This window comes from Ischnura elegans, chromosome 3 (assembly GCF_921293095.1).
Source record: "Ischnura elegans chromosome 3, ioIscEleg1.1, whole genome shotgun sequence".
NCBI classification, from domain to species: domain Eukaryota; kingdom Metazoa; phylum Arthropoda; class Insecta; order Odonata; family Coenagrionidae; genus Ischnura; species Ischnura elegans.
In genome coordinates, this window is record NC_060248.1 from 102,717,493 (window position 1) to 102,739,474 (window position 21,982).

Below are 21,982 nucleotides of genomic sequence, written 5' to 3' on the forward strand. Positions count from 1 at the left end.
ACTTCAGGCTTTGCATTTGTATGGTATCTGTCTTTTTGTTAGGTCTAGTTATGTATTTTAATTAGCTCTATGGGAAATAATTCATAAATAACATTTTTCTCCGCTTGTAAATGACTCTTTGTCTTAGCCTAGTTGTGAAATTGTATTGTAAAATATATTTTCAAATTAGATGGTTTTAACTATCCAAATTATTAAATTTCCCATTTCCATCTTACAATGACTGCTCTCTTAAAGTAATTCGTAAAGCTATCAATTATTGATTGTTGTTGTCATAGGAAAAATTAGTATGCCCTAATGGCTTGTGGTGGTACACCCATAGAGAAGAGCATGTGATCAGTTTACTACTTAATCTGGTGGAAGTTTTTTTCTTAGCTTTCTGTCTTTCCATCATAAAAATTACTTTTTTGTTTTCTTAGACTAAATTTGTCCGTTCACTCCATGTTCAGGTATTGATAACTGTTATTTTAAATGTGTTCCTTTCAGGCAACATATATTGGACTGATCCAAAGTTTGGTGTGATTGAAATGGCTCATTTGAATGGATCCCACCGGTATGTTGTGGTGGCTGGCAGAGGAATGGAGAAGCCGATGAGCATTGCAGTTTCCCCTGTTGATGGTCTTCTGTTTTGGAGTGACTGGGGGAAGGAGACTACTCCAAGGATAGAGAGTGCTTGTCTTGATGGTTCCCACCGCAGAGTACTTGCTAATGATTCTGTCAGTCATATTAATGACCTTGCAATTGATTATAGGGTGAGATATCTTTATTTATTTTTGTCATCCTCTGAGGTTGTTTACATTTCTCAAAGTTTAATATTCTGACTCTACAACTAAGGTATAGTCACTGTGGCAACTTGAAGAAGAATTTCAAAAAATAATTCAGCTAACTGTTACTTGCTTCTAATTTAAATCTTGATTTTTCGAGTCATAAGGTTGTGCAGTAGAACTTGTTTTCTCTCCCTTCCGGGCCTTTGTTTTCGGCAACGATTCAGATCAATTCTTACTTTCCAATGGCAGTCCTTTTTCCCAGTCATATTTATATTAGAGCAGACTTTTACCTTTTCTCATCATTTGATGCAGGAAATGAAGAGTAGATTTTGTAAATATGACATCTCGATGTATGAGAGGATTAGTAAAAGTTGAAGTTCTTCATCCAAGGCACTCCTTGTAATTCTTATTGTGAAAAGTATTGTGGTGGCTTACTAGATTCACTTCAGCCTTAGTGGTAGCCACCCCCATAGATGGTAGTTACCCCCACTTGTTTCTTTGGCAATGGAATTCCAAGCCCATCACTGCATTAAATTGAGTTTTCTTGAAGGTATCATACTTAAGCTTATCATTTTGCAATTAACTATCACATGTTTTAACTTCCAAAAAGCAAGATTTAATGCTGAAAAGGTACCTACTAACTGGTTATCAAGAACTGTCTCTTCTTTTTAATGAGGATGATTAAAATGATCTGTTGCCCTATCAACAATTAAACTCTCTCACATTGCCTCTATCCTTCTCGGGAGACCTGAAATGAGTGAGAGGATGTCATATCTGAGTGATCGCAATCTTTCGATTAGAACTTGGAAAAATTGTGACAAAAGTTTATTTTTTCTATTTAATCATTAATTCTACAAAATTTATTTTCAACACTTAGCCTCAACATTCTTTTATTTAATTTCTTGTATAAACCCTGAAATACTTGTTTGTAAAATATGGTATCCAAGTCCCTGGCTTCCTGAAGAACACACACATGGATGGAACAAATATTGTAACTGTCAAGGAGTTGAAAGAGAAGAAATTGCACTGCTACCTGCTTGCCATTGAGAGTTTTCTGTGAAATGGTAGACAAAAGTGATACATGACATGTAAAAAGGAATTGACTGAAGTTTTGTAGAAAAAAATTTGTAGAAAATAGATTGAATTACAGGCTTTCTGTCTCTGCAAAAATCATTCCAGCTAATAATAGTTTTTTCATACCATAAAATTTGGAGATACAGGCGGTCCTCGACTTTCGTACACTCGACTTTCGTACAATTCGCACTTTCGTACGTTCAAAATTGACACCTTTTACTTGACTTTCGTACGCTAAATTCGGACTTTCGGACGTTGGTCTGTAATTTTTTTTAAATTCCCGCGATGTTTATTGCACATCCCAACATTCAATTGTTTCAAATGGCAGCATATGCGAACAAAACGAACGTATATAATGAAGGGAATTGTCGGTAGTAGACTCTAATCTAGGTGATTTATTTGGGAGAGAGACTGCCCACAATAGGCTCCTTTATCGAGAGAATAAGAAAGCCTTCATTGGAGATATTTTTCAATAGAAGTTGACTAGACATCATCAAATAGCTTTCAATAAAACTAGTAAAATCGTCTTTTTAATTGTGTTTCTTTTCGTTTGAGTGCTGTTTAATTCATGTACACCTTCAGAAACGATATTGCACAAAATATCAGCCGAATTCCGTTTGTCTTTTTTGAATAACCTGCGAAATAAACGCGATCACGAATTTCACCTGCCGAATGTCGAATTTTGGTGTAAAAATTAAAAGGTATCCAGAGTGCGGGTTCGACAACTACATTTTGTTATGCTTCTTGATATGTCTTTTTATTTATAGTGGATGTAATAAGTGGAATGTCAACTTAAACGCCAAGAGGAAGTTTCACTCGATAGCCAACGGAGTTCTTGTTTTTTTAAACTTTTATTTGCATTTTCAGCATACTTTCGACTGAAATTAGATGATTTGAGGAGTTTTATTGACGTATTATTAAAATTAAGTCCATTGAAATAAAATCCGCGAAAAAAAGGTTTTAGTACGTATATTCCGCTCTTTTGGAACGCAACCCCTAATTAGTATGGAAGTCAATGGTTCGACTTTCGTACATTCCACTTTCGTACAAGTTTTCGGGAACGCATTGTGTACGAAAGTCGGGGACTGCCTGTATACAATGAATAATTCTAATTTATCTTGGTCGTCAAATATATTGTATGATAAATGTACTGTCACTTTCAAAAGTTTTAGCACAAAGTTTGTGGTGCCACCTCTGCTTCTTAAGGAATTTTAGTTTTCCTTACTCTTTTTATTTTCCATGGTTACTCACCAAAAATATTTCGAGGTGTCACTTGCTAATTGTGGCTTGCAAATTGACAGTTAAAAATAAGTATAGGATCTGATGCAGCAAATTGAAATATATAAAGAAGTACAAAATGAGTGAACGAACTGAAATAAAAATTATGTGCGAAGTTTTCCGTGCCAGGAACTCGATCTAATAATCATTGCCATCCCAGTCGCACGCTCACTCCTCAAGGCCACTCAAACTACTTGTAGTGTAAGTGTTATAATACTTTAAATACAAACCAGTGGTGAAATGGGGCAAGTATGCAGTAAATGCACATGAAATAATCATCAAATCTGCCATACATTGAAACAGAATGATCAATTTGCAAGTAACATCTCCCTCTGAGTTAATGTATCTTCACGCATGCATGAAATATTTTCAGTGAGCAACCGAGTAAAACAAAAAGAGTAAGGGAAAATAAATTCCTTGAGAAGCAGAAGTGGTATCACAAACTTTGTCCTAAAAATTTTGAAAGTGACTGTACATGATGATTACATATTTGCTTGAAAATACTTTTTATACATTCTATATAATGCTCGCATTTGTCAAAAAGCTTTGCTTAAGCATATTTTTCAATAATATGTTGACTTTTATCCTTCTTTTTGCCTGATGTTTTGTGATTTGAGGTGTTTTTATTTCAAGGACCACAAACTCTACTGGTGTGATTCTAGTATGGATTCTATCGAAAGGATGAATTTTGATGGATCAGTGAGGGAAAAACTTCTTCATCGTACTCATTTGGAAAATCCATACGCCCTTGCAATCCACAATGACCGCATATTCTGGATAGACATGTAAGTTAATATTTTCTTTTGTTCCTGTTTATTTTCTTAGCTGAATTATACATCTGTTGTTACTGAATTTGCTTGACCATTGCAATAATGAATGTTAATTTTATTTATCACAGAACCCACTTATCTGGGAGCATCAAAGAAGCTCCCTTGTCAAACTTAACAGACTTCAAAGTTCTGCGACGTGGCCTCGGTGATTCTCTGAAAGACATACAGGCAAGTGTAGCACAGGCTTTGGATTTCACAATACAGTCCTCGTTCTACGTCACCCCATTTGACATCATTTCGCGATAACATCACAAAAATTTTGAGATCATCATTCATTTATCGCACCTTCGCTTCGCGATAAAGTCAAGTCTTTTAAATTTAGTGCGAGAAAAAAGGCGAAGCGGCAGGCGTTGCAGGTTGTTTGTTTTGTGGGCAGTAATACAGTCAGTCCATACAAAGTATAAAATGGTGTGTATATTGTTAAATGTGATTACGGTTTTATCAAATTTTAGCATCAGAGACATTTCCACGAAAATGTCCAAGAGAACAATGTTCACAACCATTTTGGTTCCTGTTACTGCGACAATGTTTCAGCGATGACGATGCCCAGGCGACACCCGCCCGCCTCAATTCATAATTAAAACCATCTCTTCGATTTCATAATCCCAGTTTGCCCACCCTCGTTCATTTCCACCATTTTGATTTTATTCCTGACTGATCCGAAAAGAAATTCTCGTTGCGAACGTAGCGTCTAGGTGCTCCGGAGCACTGTCATAGCGGAAGTAGCATTCATTGGGCCGTACCCCATAGCGAAGCTGAAAAGCAAATGCGGGAAGATACAAAAATGGAGAAGGATTTACGTCACTGCTGCTATTGTTGTCGATGAAGACAGGAACTCTTATTTATGCCATAGTTTGGCATTCCCATTGGAAAAAATTCCCCAGATATGATACGCTAAAATTTTTTCGCATAAGAATTGTGAGGTCTAGGAGCCAATACAGTAAACTCTTGATTTTACGAAGTCAGTGGGACCGGAAAATTGGCACTTCGTAAAATCGAGTTTCGTAAATTCAAACCTTTTTCATAAGTCACGAAAATATGTTCGCTTTTGTTTCTTCCGCCGTTTTTTGTCTTTAGTGGTCTTATTTAAATGTTTTCGGTGGTTATTCTCGGTATAATTCATAGAAAAGGCTTTTTGCTATCGATTTATGATGTGAAAAATCGTTAAATAATTATATCACCGTAAAATTCCCATTTCTTGTTCATACTTCAACATCAACGATCGCTATAGAAATTCCCGACCAGTTTAGAAAACATAATCAAATAATGAATTGCAATGTTTATTAACAAGTTTGCAAGAATTAACAGTTATAAATTTGTGGTTAGGAGCCAATAGCTACTATTAAGTATGCAAACGATAGATATTTGTTTCTGACACCCACGGAATTTTAGCGGCAGCCGGCCTAACCGCCATTTATGTCGCCCTCTATCGCTCAGTGACGAGAAAAAAAGAAAAACAAGGGTCTTAGCCCGTTTCCAAAATAACCTTCGTAAGTTAATATTTCGAGTTACTTCGTATTTTCAGCAGAATGTGCTCTATTTTCACTGAGATTCAATTACGATCATAGATAACGTAGGATGTGATTATCTTCTGGCGAATATTTGAAGTAAATTCTGTTTGAGTTCTCCGTCCGACTGCTGTGTTCCATCATCTTCGCAGACGTTGCCATAAAAGACTTAATTCTTCATCAGGACTGTATTCTTCATACCGGGTGTGAGGTGACCTGTTCATATAGTATGTTTCTCTCATTTTATGCCGACAGGAGCAAGGTTCCAACCGGAAAACGACAGGAGAAACATCTTACAGTATCGGAGAAATATAGATAGAAACGTTATTATCCACATTGATTGTTTTCCTACAAGAGACGTTTTATCATTTCTCAACGTGGTTAAGTATTGGTTCGCTAGCGTGAATTCCCAAAAAATGACATGCAAAAACCTGTACCGTCACCTCATTTAGTTTTCGTGTTCCTTTCTCCGCCGTATTGAAAGTTAGGCAAAGGATCATTGACATAGAGAAAAGATTTTCTTAGTTTTAGCACTAAAAAATTGTCGCGCCATAATCGTAAATAAATATAGTGTGGAAAGAGCAAAGAAATTAATTTCAATTGAAAAGTCAGCAGAGAAGAAGAGAGACAATTATAAGCGCGGCACCATTTTCCCGATAGTGGAAGATACTTCTTCCGCCTCTCTCCGGTTAATAACTTCCCCCCGTTGCAGGTAAAGATGAACCATGCCCTTCTCCACAATCGGGGAACGTTCCCAGTGGGTGGGGTGAATAAGAGTGGGATGGGGATTGCCTGAGGGAAGAAGTGTATTCAGCACAAGGACTGGTGAAGGGGGCATGACAAAGAAGGGTGGGGAAATGGCCTTCAGCTCTGCCTCAGTCTACTTTTGGGGGCCGTATTTTTTTGCGACGCACACAAGCTCAGTCTCCTTAGGGAGGGAGTGAATGGGAAATGCTGGGGAAGGAGGGGTTTGGGATGCGTAAGGTGGGTGTCAGCAAGATCAGCCAAAGGCGGCAGGAGGGAAGGGACGGCTTTGGAAAGACAGAACCCCAGCATGGGAGAACGGGGAAGCGCGTGAGAAGAAAGTTCATGGTTAGACTTGGAAGTGCGTCTTCATTACGAGAAGCCTGAAATATAAATTGGCGGTAAATAGAGCCCAGTACTTAAGGTATTTAAGTTGTTCATTCACAAAGGCCAATATATACACGAAAAGATATTATGGCGCGGATTGCATGTATCAACGTCCATTTCGGGATGTTATTAATTTCTGTTCCCATTTATAAAAGTAGCAAATATATTTGAAAGAATGATAATCATGAATAAAAATATCTAAATCAATATCCAAACGCACATGAGCAAAATAGATGAATGTGTACATACCGATCCATCGCAAGTAATACCGCTCAAGCTTCTTCCGGTATAGGACTTTAAAATTCTGGATAATGCCTTGGTCCAAGGGCTGGGACTTGCTAGTCGAGTTCGGGGGTAAAAAGAGGACTCGAACATTAGCCAATTTTAGACCTTCCACGTATTTATGAACGGTGGCATTATCCATTATTAAAACAATTTTGCTGTTCTCTCCAGCAATTTTTCTCTGTAGACGTATAACCGTTTGCTGGAAAATTTCTCGGGTCATCCAGCTGTTTTTATTTGCATGGTAAAAAACGGGGAGGGCTTCCAATTTTACATGTTTTAAGCACCGTGGCCTTTCAAATTTCCCAATGACAACGGGCTTATTTTGTCCGTGCCCGTTTGGTTGACGCACAGCCCCACAGTAACACACACTTTACTCTTTTTTCCCCCATGGCACCTTTGCCCTTTGAAACCCAGGGTTACGTCAGGTAAGGCATTAAAAATAGCCCAGTTTCAGGGGCCAGCGAGGGTGAGCTCGTCGAGGAAAGGGTCCCGGATTAGGGACCCTTCGAAGTGCTTCGGCGAAAAGTAGTCAAGTAGTCTTCGAAGTATGTTTACAGCAGTGCAAAGGGTTAATTAGGGGTGTACGAAATACTCCGCGCGACCTTCCTGACATGTTAAACTACGAATTATTGTCGATGCTATGTTTACGAACAGGCACGTAAATAGTGGCATAATGTCAGCCGCGATATTTTAACTTAACTCCTACTCCCCCTAAATTCCCACAGTGAGGTTTTTGGCGACCCATTTCTCTCCAAAGTTGCATTATCATTTACGATTTCGCACTTTTGATGGACCACAGTTGGAAGCGCTGATTTTTTAGCTACTTACGCCGGCGTAACTAGTTTTGTTGACAAATTTTTCGCCGTAGTTCGTATAAACGAATGCCATTTGCTCCTAGGGACCGAGCCGAGGTTCGTAAATTCAAAAAATTTCGTATAATCGAAACTTCGTATAATCGAATAGCGCCATGTATTTAGCATAGGCTTTTCACCGGGACCGCAATATCACTTCGTATAATCGAAAACTTCGTAAAATCCTGCTTCGTAAAATCAAGAGTTTACTGTATTAACTTTTTGCATTGTTTCTTATGGGATATTATGCTTAGATTAACGTCATTTCGTATATCGTCACATTTTTCAGGAACGGTAAGTGACGTTAAACGAGGACTCACTGTACATAAAATTGGTGTTTTGTTCTCCTCATTTTAATTTATTTTCTAGATGGAAGTGAAAAAAATGTGAATTCTAATTTTAGCAGGACCTGGGTTTCAATATGTATTGTTTATCACCAAGTGAAATTGCAGAGTTAGAATCTAATATGTACATGTATTCAAAGGGTATAGGTCAAAGGAGGTGTAAGTGAAGGGGGCAGAGATTGGTGGTTTTGAGAGCTTTATTGTTGGGTGAAGGTAGGATTTGGTCAGTAAAATGGGAAGGAGGGGGTGGGATAGAGGTCCACCATTCACCTATGTAATTTTCTCTGGAATTTTACTTGATGATGATACTAAGTGTTAAAACCAGGGCTGTATTTACTTAAAAATATGAAAGTGAAATTCAGAAGTTGTATTTCAGTTATGGGGAAATTTCACTTAATTACTCCTGTAACAATTCAATCCATTTTTTCTAGATATTTTCAAAATCCAGACAAATGGGAACAAATCCATGTGCCATTTCTAATGGTGGATGTCAAGAGTTGTGTCTCTTCAATGGGTCTCATCCAGTTTGCGCTTGTGCCCATGGGAAAGTTGCAGCTGATGGGAAAACTTGTGAAGGTAACATAAGCCCTTCTCTGGGTTTTCTTGTTTGCTTACATCAATTGTCGGTGCCATTAATTTTAATTTCAATTTCTGCCTCAGCTAAAAGGCTTCTCTTATTTTTCAGAATACGATGCTTTCCTGATGTATTCACGTGTCATGGCAATTGATAGTATTCATATGGTGGATGAACTGAACATGAATGCTCCATTTCCAAGTATCCAGTCCAAGAAATATATGAGGAATGCTATCGGCTTATCTTTTGATTATGCAACCAAAAGAATATTTTACTCTGATATTCAAAGTGGCAGCATTAATAGTGTGTATTTTAATGGAACGGGGAAGGAACATACTGTTATTGTAGAAAGTAAGTTAATTTCTTTAATTTTTGGCATTCTTGTTATAAACTTATTAATATTTAAGGGTTTCCACAGATTAAGGTAGGTTTACATGTGTATTATTTGAGTTAGCTGAGCCAAACCAGATTGGACCTCTTTCTTCAGTTCAGAATAAAATCTACTCCCTTTTCCCATCAATTCTCTTCTTTCTACTCCCTTGCTTACCTGACATTTTTTCATCTGACATGGATTATAACACCCCTCCCCTCTCACCACTCTTGCCATCCATACCTTCTGTCTCTTCAGTATCTCATCTAGAAGTTTCCTATCCTCATCCACCATGTCTAGCACTTTGTTGTTCCTGTTCGTATCTATCCTTGTCACCTTCTTGAATTTCCTCCTTTTCCATATGTCAAAGGTCTTCAGTCTTTTCTTGTCTTCCATCCATAGTTTTTATGTTCTCTCTCCATTAAGCGCTATGCTCAGATTCTTCTCTAGCCTTTTTCTTGTATTCTTACAAAGCAATATGTCCTTAGTCAGTGCAGTTCTCATCCTGATGTCCTTATTACCCTATCCGTTTTCCTCTTTTAAGTGCGGCCCAAATAGTTGAACTTTTCCTCCTGCCCTTTTTTGATGCCCTCCAACTTTTATCTTGAGCCTCAAATTCTTAGCTTGGAATGCTTTACTTAACCACATAACTTTGGTCTTCTTGTGATTTATCCTCATACCAATTTCCTTGCAAAAATTGTTTTAAACTAAGGGACATCAATGTTTCAAAGTATATTTCCTCTTTTGAGAGATCTGATTCATAATGCGTACAAGGAAGTATTTTAATCATATAATTGAAAATGTTAAGTGCCAAGTTTAGGGTACTTGAATTCCTCTCCTTGTTAGCACTCTCAGTGTGTGGGAGCTTGAAGAGGGGGAGTACAAAAACAATGGAATGCTCTTCTGTTTTTAAGTGGGTCTAAGAAATTCAAAATTTAAAAAAAATCAAGCAAATTCAAATTTATTTTAGCCTCCAAAGGTGAATTTATTCTTAGTAGATTTTGTGCAAATTTTGAAATATATCAATTATTTACATGGTATAAAATTTACTGGCATTGTTATAACTTCAGACATGAATTTCTAAAAAGTGGGGATTTACCCAATGACTTATCATCTTTGCATTTTAGTGGTAAATTCAATCAATGTTTGGAATCAAAATATGAAATGGATGCTAGTATTTAACATTGGTTGTCATTGGTTGATAATTCTTGTTGGCCTGTCTTCATGTCATGTAATTTGGTAAAATTTGTTTGTTGGATATCATGTAGAGTGTCATGTCTGATGAAAAATAGTGGTATTGATGTAGGAAGGTGATAGATGCTTTTTGCAAGGAATAAAGATTTGGAGTTTATTATGTAAATATAATTGAGAGGGATCATCTCTCAATATTTTCATTTTCTCAATATCAAGGGTGGTTAGCAGATTCTCTATGTATTTCCATAGGTATTTTAATTTTGTTTTCATCTGTATATTTTCAGAGCGGGGATCTATTGAAGGTCTAGCATTTGAATCAGTAAATAGGATTCTATATTGGACTTGCAACAATGATGCAACTATAAATTGTATTCCTATTGATAATAGTACAAAAGAAAATGTGAGAACCATTATCAAATTAGGTACAAATGATAAACCACGTGGTATTGCTGTTGATGGATGCCAATCGTGAGTATTCAGTTTTGTAATTCATGTGCAATACTAGTTAGAATACTGTCCATATCTAAGAAAGTTTGAAATAGATGACAAGGATAGCTTTTAATATGGCTTTAACTGTCGGTTTTTATGGTGATATTCTTGATGTGTGTATTTGCTGATTGTAATCTGATGATAGAACACTATACATGGCCAAATGAAGCCTTATGTAATTCCATTTGATTAAGAAGAAAAGTAAATGAGTGGTACAAAATCACATAAATGTAACATGAGCCTACCTTCGATGGCTTTGTACTATTGTCAAGTATTTTATTTTTCATTTTTACAGTTTTTGTTTTCTTCATCTACAATCACAATTTAACTGTATTGTATTAATATAATTTGTGTTTGCTAATTTTTTTTCAGGAAGATATATTGGACTAACTGGAATTCCCATCATCCCTCTATTCAGCGAGCACACTGGGATGGAAGCAATATGGAATCAATTATAACAACAGAAATAAGAATGCCAAATGCATTAGATTTGGATCACAAAGCACAAAAAATTTACTGGGGCGATGCAAGATTAGATAAGATAGAGCGATGTGAATATGATGGCACACATCGAGTGGTGAGAGAAATCTTCTTTTGATCTAACTTCATATTTTTTTAAATTTCATGATATGTAGTAACAAATGCCACAGTTTCTCTCTTAAAATTTGATCTCTTTTAAATTTTTTGGAAATATTTTTATTCAAACGGTTATTTTGAATGATTAATATAAGCTCATCGACACATCACTTAATTTTGTCAATAGATTTTCAATTGAATTTTGTAGTAAAAAATTGGACTCTTACCAAATCAAAAAGTTTTGATCTGGAATGCTGTATCTACCAAGCTACCATGTATCATACTTGAAACCCAATTATTAACGGCAACATTCCTGCCCTATGTTGCTTCCTCCCTTATAAATGAAACATTGTTGTAATAGATTGGGGTAGTAAAAAAACTGTGTTTAAATTAAGTTACATTGTTGTTGTGCAAATGTTTTACATAAAAAATTCCCCAAATTACAGTGGAAGCTCGATCTATCGTTTTTCAGGGGGATGGACAAAAAAAACTATGAATGGGGGAAAACGATTGATGCGGCAATGTTTCGCTAGGTTGCCTATGTCCCAGGAAATTCTGGATTTTGGCACGTATTTATGATATTCGTGAAAGGATTCAAACAAGATTTTAGCCAATTACAGGAATACTAGTACTTCATCAAGACACTTAGGTCATATTGTTGATTCGAATAATATCTCTTTCAAATATCCTAAAGGAGCACACCACCTCGCTAAAAAATGTTTGCTCTCCACTTGACATTTACCGTGCTATTATGGATTTCTCTCTAATGTAAAAATTCTTATCCATGAAACGCAATCCGCCACATATATTCATGAGAGCAATGTTCATGTTATGCCTAAAACGACCACTTTCGCCGGCGGAGTGATTGGTTGTGAGAGGGATCACATAGGCCAAAAATAGTCAATTACGTATTTGTAATGTTCCTGTCTAATAAATATATTTTTCATGTAATTTAGGCTATGTGTAAAGCGTGAACAATGTTGTGATTATTGTCAGCAGCATGCCCACCTGAGCCTCGGCTTCATCCCACTTATTGTTTTCACCAGGAAGCTCGCTCTACCCCCACCCCTACCGTCATGTGCTAGTTGACAGCCCGAGGCATTCTCCAATACTCATGCGTTTCTATCCCGGATTCTTTTCTTCATCTTCAATTATATTCGGTCCATCTTTTAAAGTTCTTACTTGTTTCTTTGGAAGGGCCATGGTCCGAAGAGGAATGGAAATAAAACTTATAAAAATGAAACCTCACTTTATTAAACCCACACAGAAAACACTCGCTAGTTTGAAGTCAACCCACCCTGGAAAGTATGGAACCACTTATGCGTGGTAAAGTTCGGAACTGATGCTATCACGTACATCTTATGCGGAACATACTGCAGAGAGTGAAGCATAAGCATATGAATGCACCATGAAATTTTTTGTCCTATAGGGAAGGCACCTTACACATTCTTTTCTAATTAGCGTAGCACCAGATGAGTAGATGAATTCGGATTGTTAGTAGGGAGAAACAACATATCCTGAGAAGATTTCCCTTCCTCAGTAACTCTGACAAGTGAGACTTAAGTGCTTATAGTATAACTCGTAAATTGATAGCTGATAATAACCTGATAGCCTGTTTTCTGAAAAATGTCACATTAACTGCCGAGAAGCTCAGCTACAAGGATATTGAGTTTCGCCAGAAATCACCATTGTATTTTTCCAACTATTTCCCTGTTTCAAATGCTTAAATAAGGTTAGAAATACGTAGTGTTTGGTCTCATTCTTTTTTGAATTACGTGAACATTAAAAATATTTCAATTTAATAAAAGTATAATACCAATTGCCGAAATTCATTGTTAGACACCTTTTGGGCTAATAGGTGATTCATGCAGCAGTTGACCTCCAGAAACTGGGAACTTTGAAGCAGATAGGCTGAATAAAGTCTGAGGGTGAGAAAAGGGGGGGTCGTGAAACATGTTTCTATTGTTCTCGTGTAACTAGATATTTTTTTTGGAAGCTAAGGTAATCTTGTCTTGATAAGTATAAATAATAAAGTCTAAGTAATAAAGTCTTGATAATACGATCCCTGGGCGAGCTGGGAGCTTTTGTTTGATTTTGGAGAAGAGGAAAGCATCAGAGTAGGAGAGGCGAGTGCTGAATGGAGAGGGATAGCGGATTGTGGGAAATGTGCTAATGTTACTATCCCACGGCTCTGAGTTTCTCCCTATGGTAATTTGCATCTCCTGGGGAGGATTCAAACTAAGTGCCTATCCTTATTAGTCATAAATTACTCATGGTAAACACTTTGTCTCATTTTTGTCAAATGATGGATGCGGGAAAATTATATGACGGAACTGCGATCTTCAAACAATCAATGCAGGAAAATGATACTTCGGGGAACGATGGATGCGGGAAAAAAATACATTGCCTTTATGGAACTTTATTTGGGATCAGGAACGGTGAACGATGAATGCGGGAAAACGATCAATGCGGGATTGATATATCGGGGTTCCACTGTATTGCCTTCATCCACAAAGTTTCCATGCTCTAATGAAATGACCCAGTGTAACCTGCTCTTTAAGCAGTTTCAGTCACATCTGAAGCTTGAACTAAAAGGGTAGTTCTAATAAATGCTAATGATGCTGGAAGGTATCTGATGCAATTTTTTGTATTTTTCAGGTTCTTGCCAAAGTATCTCCCCAACATCCTTTTGACATAGCTGTGTATGGAGATTTCATATTTTGGACTGACTGGGTGTTACATGCTGTAATCAGAGCTAACAAACACACTGGCGAAGATGTTGTTTGGCTAAGAAGAGAAATTGCACGTCCAATGGGAATAATTGCTGTTGCAAATGATACTGATCACTGTGAGTTATCTTTATATATTATTTTCAATGATGGGGGTAGTTACTTAGGCCCGTATCATAAAAGTCCCCTCGAAGTTTGAGTCGAGGATGGCCTCGTTTGAAGCCGGCCTAGCTCGACGAGGAGATCCCTCGATCGCATCATATCATAAAAGTCTCCTCCAGCTCGGCTCATAGGAGGAGGGGTTTGAGCCAGCGGAAATGACGCATTGTTGAGGACGGTGTTTCTGGTTTCAGAGTTGACAGTCTTCCAGCATTGTTCCATGTTCATTTTTTCGAATCGTATTTGCGCAGACATGCGCAGTAGCGATATACCGAATGCGGCGGGGGATATACCCGCCAATATCAACAATAGAAACAGAAATGGCTAACAAGGGGAATACACGACCTGACGACTGGGGTGGCCGATTGAGCTCAAATTTTCTGATTCGGTAGATCACGGCTATCAACTAAATATGCCGAAGCAAGGCGACGCACTTCTCAAAACTTTTCGAGAAAAAAGCAATTAAAAATCGTAAAAAAACGGGTCTACGGTATATATCCGGTATTTCCTTACATTTACTTAAAGACAGCGGTGGCCCAGTGGTAACGGTGGTTGTCTGTGGATGTAATAGGATGGCGAATTCGATCCTCACTCACGGTCCTTTTTTTATTTTATTATTCAAGGATTTTATTGTTTGCATTTTTAAAGATTGTTTTCTTATCTTCGTTAGCTCAATGAAAATATTTTTAATTCATTTTTTTAAACAATAATAAGTGCTGAAAGGCGTAGAAAATGAAGCAAGGGCTATATAATAGTCTTTCCAAGGGCGATTTTGTCTTTATTTGTTCTCTCTAGGTATATTAGGGTATTGCGAGTGTAAATTGTCTTCTGTAGGGGTGGGGTCAGAATAATGACATTTAAATTATTAATTGGGAGGGAAATCCACCCTATCGACGGATTATGCTTTCATTGGGATTTTAATTGAGAAAATTATTCGTAAGCATGAATGACACGTGTATGCCGTCAAAAATACAGGGCAGTCGATGCGGCGGAGGAAAGAACACGTTCTCCGTTTGTTCGAGTAGTATCCCGAAACTTGCAAACGAAGAATTTAGTAAAATAAAAGAAGTACCGTGAGTGAGGATCGAACTCCCGGTCCTTACATCCACAGTCAACCACCGTTACCACTGGGCCACCGCTGTCTTGAAGTAAATGTAAGGAAATACCGGATATATACCGTAGACTTGTTTTTTAAGATTTCAATTGCTTTTTTCTCGAAAAGTTTTGAGAAGTGCGTCGTCTTGCTTCGGCATATTTAATTGATAGCCGTGATTTGCCGAATCAGAAAATTTGAGCTCAATCGGCCACCCTAAGTCGGAGCGCATGGCCAGGCAGGAGCAGGAAATTTTGTGCAATTTGGTGGTCAAGTACAAGGACGTAATTGAGTGTAAGCGCTCGGATGCGGAGTCCGTTTTAAGCAAGGCAAGATGCTGGCACAAAATAACGGAAGAGTTTAATAATCGTGGATGAATAATCATTATCTTCTCGCAATGGCGGAAGTCACCTCAAACGCTTTGAGCCTACAATAATCTAACCTCAAAGTTTGAGCTGAGGCTGGCCTCAAAATTCGACGTTTTTGAGGTTGAGGTCGGTTTTATGATATCGTATCTCCTCCTCCTGACGACAATGAGGTGGAGGCCGGCTTCGAGGGGACTTTTATGATACGGGCCTTAGTTTTGTAACTAGTAGAGGTATAATGAAAATGACTTATTGCAAGTGATTCTTTAATGAAATAGCTTCATAAAACATACAGAGTTCAGAATATATTATTATTCACACTATCCCACAACTATATTGAATCAATTTTGGTTTTTGAGTGGTTGGCAATATTTTGTTCAAAGACATGTGATTTACATGGAAACAGATTTGGATGTAGCAAGGCCAAGAAGTCTGCCACAATATTTATTTAATTTTTCTAGCCGTATCTCTCCATAGCTATGCACCATAAATTTACTTTCAAGTGATCATGGCTACCTTTGTTTACTTATGATGGAAAGAATAACTCCTGAGTACAGGTCTACTATGCATCCATTCAGTGTGGGTATGAGCATGTCCAGTAACCACACTGTTACTGTGTAAGTCACTAGGCACAACTCAACTGAATGCCTACTTGGCCAGCAGTTACAGAGCTCTACGTGTGGAATCTGTGACATTTAAGCCAGCTTAGCCTATTGTGGAGAGTAGTTTCCAGGTACATGTATGCTGGGCTGCTAAGCATCTCCTGGAGTTCTATTCTTTTGTGTGTAAATTTCTTTGGGACTGAAAAAAATTGTAATTTTAAACTTTAATTTCATTTGTGTTTTTGAAAGTGCTGATCTACTGTATCTAAAAATGTGATTATCATAGCACGAATCTGAAGGAATCAGTGCTAATGTGAGTAACTGTTGGTAAAATACAAGTTTCATTATACAACTGTTTTATCGATATGGAAAGTATATATATACAGTAGATTCCGTTTAATGGGTCTACCAGTTACTTGGGGCAGCCGCTTAATTGGGACAGATCTTGAAGAACAGAACCCAATAGAGAAATATCCCAGAGTATTCTCCGCTTAATTGGGACAGCATGCCGCTTTATTGGGCCATGAGTCGGTGATATAGATTCTATACTCGCGACGAAATAATAATTTTTTGTTTTCAGAATATTTTTTTTTTAATTTTCCTCCTTTGATTTACTCTTATTTTTCACAAATTTTCCATTTCTTGCCCTATTTTGAAAGCTCTTGTTGTTATACTATCCGCAAGAGGATAGGACTTTTCTTTAATAGGACTCAGTGGAAGACATTCATTCAGCGTCGCCCGAGGCTGTGAAAAATATTTTTAGCTAAATTGTTATAATTCTTTAAAATGATAATAAATTAATTAAACTCGCTGATTTATTAATCAAATTAATAGTTTAATAAACTTATGTTGCATTATAAACATTCTTTAGTCCTCCTTCTACCATTTCTTCTGTCTTTGTTTTTTTGAGTGAACATTATCTAAAATACCAATTATGTATTATACTTGACAAAGCCTATACCATTTACTTACTTGTATTGGTTATTTTGGCAAATAAAACTATTATTATTATTATTATTATTATTATTTCAAAGTTTTTTTATGCCCATATACAAGTGAGTTCGCCTAATTGGGGCAGCCGCTCAATTGGGGCAAAGTACACAAATCCCGATATGTCCCAATTAACCGGAATCTACTGTATTACATATGAGGATTTGCAAAACTTGCTAGGCTAGTGTTCTGATTGCATCTGTGAAATTAATACAATTCAATCTAAGATCATGGCACTAGCTTTGTAAAAATTGATTGTAGCAATTGCTATCTATTGAGCATCAGAAGCTTGTAATTGAGTTAAGCACGATTATATTTTCAGTTCTAATTCTTTCCGTATTAAGGATGACAGTATTGGAGGGAGAGGAAATGTTGAATATTATTCTAATTATGAATAATAAAATTTATGGGCTCCATTGATCTAAGAAAATAGGTATTGGGAAAGTAAAAAATGTGCATAAATACCAAAAAAAAAACAATTGTACAGATACAAATAAATACTTTTTTCAATCACAATCATAAGGATGGAGTTAAATTTTCATTGACATAATAAAAGCAGTCTTTTAAAATTAAGGTATTGAATTTGTGTACAGATTAAATTTGAATATTTTTCATGTTTTCAGGTTGTTTGTAGCTTGATTGCAAGTTAATATACTCATAGTGAACATGATTTAAATCTAAATTAGGTTGTTTTTAATACCCTGTTATGTATTCTGGTAATTTAAATTTACTTATCTCAAATGTATTTTTCATTAACTAGGTTCTGGAAATCCATGTCTCATTAACAATGGAGGGTGTGAAGATAAATGTGGATTAGATGCTATGGGATCTGTTGTTTGCTCTTGCTTCTCTGGTCGTCAATTGGTGGTTTTTGGAGGACCATCAGGCACCAAATGTGTTGGAAAACCTGCTAATTGTTCAGATGAAGCATTTCATTGCACTGGTGGAGGCTGTATTCCCTACTGGTTTTCATGCGATGGTATTCCCCATTGTCCTGATTTATCTGATGAAGATTCTGCTTTTTGTGGTAAGAAAATTGATGGTAATACCTTTATGAGCCGAAGATTAATTTTTGTTTTATGTTGACATAGTGGCAGGAGTTCTTTCCCTTATGCTACCATTTTATCACATTGGCAAGGCTATTGAATTTCATTGACTCGAAGAGCTGTTCTGGCGGGGGTATTTGCAATTATATCCAGGTGACCCACTGAGGATAAATCAAAGGGTTGGAGCCAAATGAAAGGTTGTCCACTAGGGCGGATCGGAAAAATCGATTTTTTTCAAAGCTATCTGGCCCAATGAAAAAAAGTTGTGGGACCAATCAATTAACCTGAAAAATTTGACACTAGGTGAACCCCTGTCCCTCGTTCAAATGCAATTTAGGGGGGAGGGTCAAAGTTAAAAAAATATAATATTTTATGGTCATTCCCTATAGATTTTGCTGAGTTACTGGCCCATTAAGGTAAAAATTTTGCACATTTTGACGAATCTGCTTTCGTTTAGCCAAAAAAAGCATAATTTGAGTAAACGAAGAATATATTCCAACGCCCACGTGGCGTCACAGATATAAGAGCAGCAGGCCGATCCCTTCCCCTCCCCGCTCGCTCCCATGCCTCGAATACAGCAAAATTTATCCTGCGTGTGCTGCTGTGTTCATCTTTGATAATATGAATCGGAAGATGGAAGAAGGTAATAAAGGATGCCTAGTGAGACAACTTGTCCCTTATTTGGCACCTCGTTGGCATTAAACAAATCGATGTTACCAACTTTTAGAGAAGCGAAGAAATATTTTTAGATCCGAGAACGTAGGTAAGGAGCCTACGGTCTATGAAGAGTCCTCTCGAGTGTCTATAAAGGTGCGCAAACTATGGTGATGTGCTTCTCTTCCATTATGTGTATGACTAAATGGATTTAGTGGTATCGCAGGAAGTACTAAAACTTTCGGAAAATGCAAATAGGTCAAAAGTAGGATTTTATTGTAGTCGAAAACTCAAAACACTTTTAAAGGAGCATTTGAAATTATGCGAAATTATGTATGCTGTTTGGGATATGGGACTAAAATTCCCTGTAGTAAAGACTTAGGAGTGTATCCCTTCTCACCGTACTACTAAGTTGTCTGAGTTAGTAACATGTGGAACTTGGTGTATGACTCAAAAGATCATTGTGTTGGGGCAAAGAAAAATTTGAACGCAAACATATGGCCAGAAACTGAAGATAAGACACTTGCTCCATTGATTCATGATTTGTCTTAATAAGTAAACTTGGTGAGAGATTTTTAGTGGTGGAGAAATTAAAAATTTGCTTTTTTCAGCGTTTATAATTAAATGGTTTCCATTGGCCCACGTATCTAGTACAGCAGACTCCCAATTATCCAGCTGTGGCTTTTCTGTGTTGCGACTTTGCCATGCATTAGTTCTACACTTCTTCGATGTTTTCCGCGATCTTTCTAAAAAAAAAAATTAATCGGACGCAAAAGCACCAGGATATTTGCGTTTTAATGCAGGGCTACACCGGGCTTATTATTTAAATTAGAATCCTCTTCGTAAAAGGGAATTATTTTGTTTACTTTTTGGCTAGGAGGTTTACTTGAACATCTGCTCTATCATGCAGGCGACGATCAGTGGTGAGAAAAAACTCTTCATTAATTTTAGAAGATTCTTCAATGGTTAACCAATTGCAAATTAAGGGAAATTTTGTCTACGATCTATCAATTTATATTTCATAATTGTTTGGGTTAAGATCAAATTGGATTCAGGAAAGGATGCTAATGCTGTAAAAAGATGTAAACTAGAGCGATGAGTGACTCCTTTGTAATTGGTGCCTGGCTCATACTGCATGTGTGAGGTGGGAATGGGGAATCAGTGTGGACAAGAATTTTCTTAGGAATGAGACAAGGCTGTCCTCATTCCACCCGTTTCATCCTCCCTCAATGTTTTTTGTGATTTTGTTGGAAATAAAATCTGCTCATAAATACCAGGATTATCATATTTTAATGCAAGGGTACACAAGTCTTATTATTTCCATTAGATTGCCTTTTGTAAAACATAATTATTTTATGACTTGGACTGAATTACTTGCTGACTAGGAATGTTTCAAGTTAACTTAGATGTCTGGTCTAGTATTGCGGAAGATGATTATTGGCAGAAAATAACTCTTGATTAATATTAGAAGATTTTTTCATTGGATAAGAAATTGTAAATTAAGAAAATGTCATCTTCGATCTATAAATGTATTTTTCATTCTGCAAATCTACAATTATTGCCATGGCCTCTACGTGGCTGAATAACAGACCAAGGGAAACTGAGATTTTGTTACGCTTGGGCATGTTTACACAGTAACCAGTCAAGGTCAAATGGGAGAGGAAGGAAAAAGTGGAAGTTGAGGCAGTGGGGGAAGTGGAAACATTGACAAAGGAAGTAGAGATCGCATGAGTCACAGACAGGCACCTGCATAGGTGCTTTGTTGGAGTGTCTGAAGCACTGGGAATAAAAGTATATTGACATTGCCAGTAATAATATCCCCGATCGGGTAAAAAAAGCTCTCTGTGAATCCTTGAAGGAATATAAAATAACAGTCTATGTGCATAAATAATAATAATGCAGTAGAAGCCCGGTTTTGTGAGTACGGCTTTTTACAAGAATCCCGTTTTTGTGAGTGGTTGTCTTTGTACCGCCAAATGGCCTATGTTTTACATGTTAAAAAAAATCGGATTTTGCGAGGTCAAAAAGTTCCTTCCCCTGGGTACGCTCAGTTTTACGACAGGTATTAGTGACTTTATTGTTGCCATGTTAACTCCCAAAGCTAATAATAGTTAAGAAGAGTATTTAAAGAAATGAATATGCATGAAAATGCACCAAAAAACATATGTATTTTGCGTTTGGCTTGACATCATAAGATGATACGCTCCCGGGCTGATTTTTAGGAGCTGATGCTTTTCGCCTTTCATTTGTTCTCGCAATGCAGAGCTGTGAAGGGGCAAGTTTGTTGGCGAGGTGGAAGCTCTCGTGGCATCAACGCTACGCAGAGCTTTGAAGGCACCCCCAATCAGCTGGGGTATTTACTAGTGTAAATAAATACTGAACGGCACTACTTTGTGGGAGGTTATTGAATTTGAGTAATAAAAACTACTAGGAATAGGTGCCTTTGTGGGAAATATCTTCGACCACTGCATCATGCCGTTATTCAGTGAACTTTTTGGTCAATTTTCCGAACTGACGGATTTCTAGGTTAACATTCGAAAACTGGACAAAACTGATATTATCGTCTTAACATATTCCCAAAATTATCCAAACACTTCCACAGAAAACCAAATATATTGATTCCGACTAGTTGCGCTGTTTTAACAGATTTATTCGGCGATCAAAAAATATAAGAACAGGAATAAAATCTCTGAAACTGGAAGAATTAATATTTTATATGGTTGAAAATCCCCCATTTCTTCCTTAGTATATGTTGATACACAACAAGAATGTGCCTAATAATGACTCTTTACCTGTTTAACTTCGTTAAATACCACAGAAACAAATGAAAAACTGTTAATTCGAATGATTATAGGACTTTGGTTGGTTAATTCAACATCTTCGGATGCAATGAGTGGTTGTTTTTACGAGTGATTTCCGAGGGATTACGAGCAGTCTTAAAACTGGGCTTCTACTGAATATTGTTTGATTTACGTAAATTATTAGAAATAAAAATGAAAGCTTGTGTGTTTTCCAATTATTCGTGCCGCCTCTCCCCATCATTAGCCCAAGTAATCAGGAGTTTTCTGTGTATGAG

The 21,982-nt window shown here is 37.1% G+C and overlaps 1 protein-coding gene across 2 annotated transcripts in view; it reads left to right on the top strand.

The window, feature by feature from the left end:
* Positions 1 to 21,982, top strand: part of LOC124156267 (prolow-density lipoprotein receptor-related protein 1) — a 217,868-nt gene that overhangs the window by 119,163 nt on the left and 76,723 nt on the right. For both annotated transcript variants that reach the window (XM_046530694.1, XM_046530696.1), the window contains exons 33-41: positions 484 to 749; positions 3,750 to 3,901; positions 4,015 to 4,114; positions 8,497 to 8,641; positions 8,751 to 8,990; positions 10,488 to 10,671; positions 11,065 to 11,269; positions 13,927 to 14,116; positions 17,967 to 18,233. In XM_046530694.1, coding sequence (XP_046386650.1) covers positions 484 to 749; positions 3,750 to 3,901; positions 4,015 to 4,114; positions 8,497 to 8,641; positions 8,751 to 8,990; positions 10,488 to 10,671; positions 11,065 to 11,269; positions 13,927 to 14,116; positions 17,967 to 18,233 — 1,749 coding nt within the window. The remainder of the gene's footprint in view (positions 1 to 483; positions 750 to 3,749; positions 3,902 to 4,014; positions 4,115 to 8,496; positions 8,642 to 8,750; positions 8,991 to 10,487; positions 10,672 to 11,064; positions 11,270 to 13,926; positions 14,117 to 17,966; positions 18,234 to 21,982) is intronic.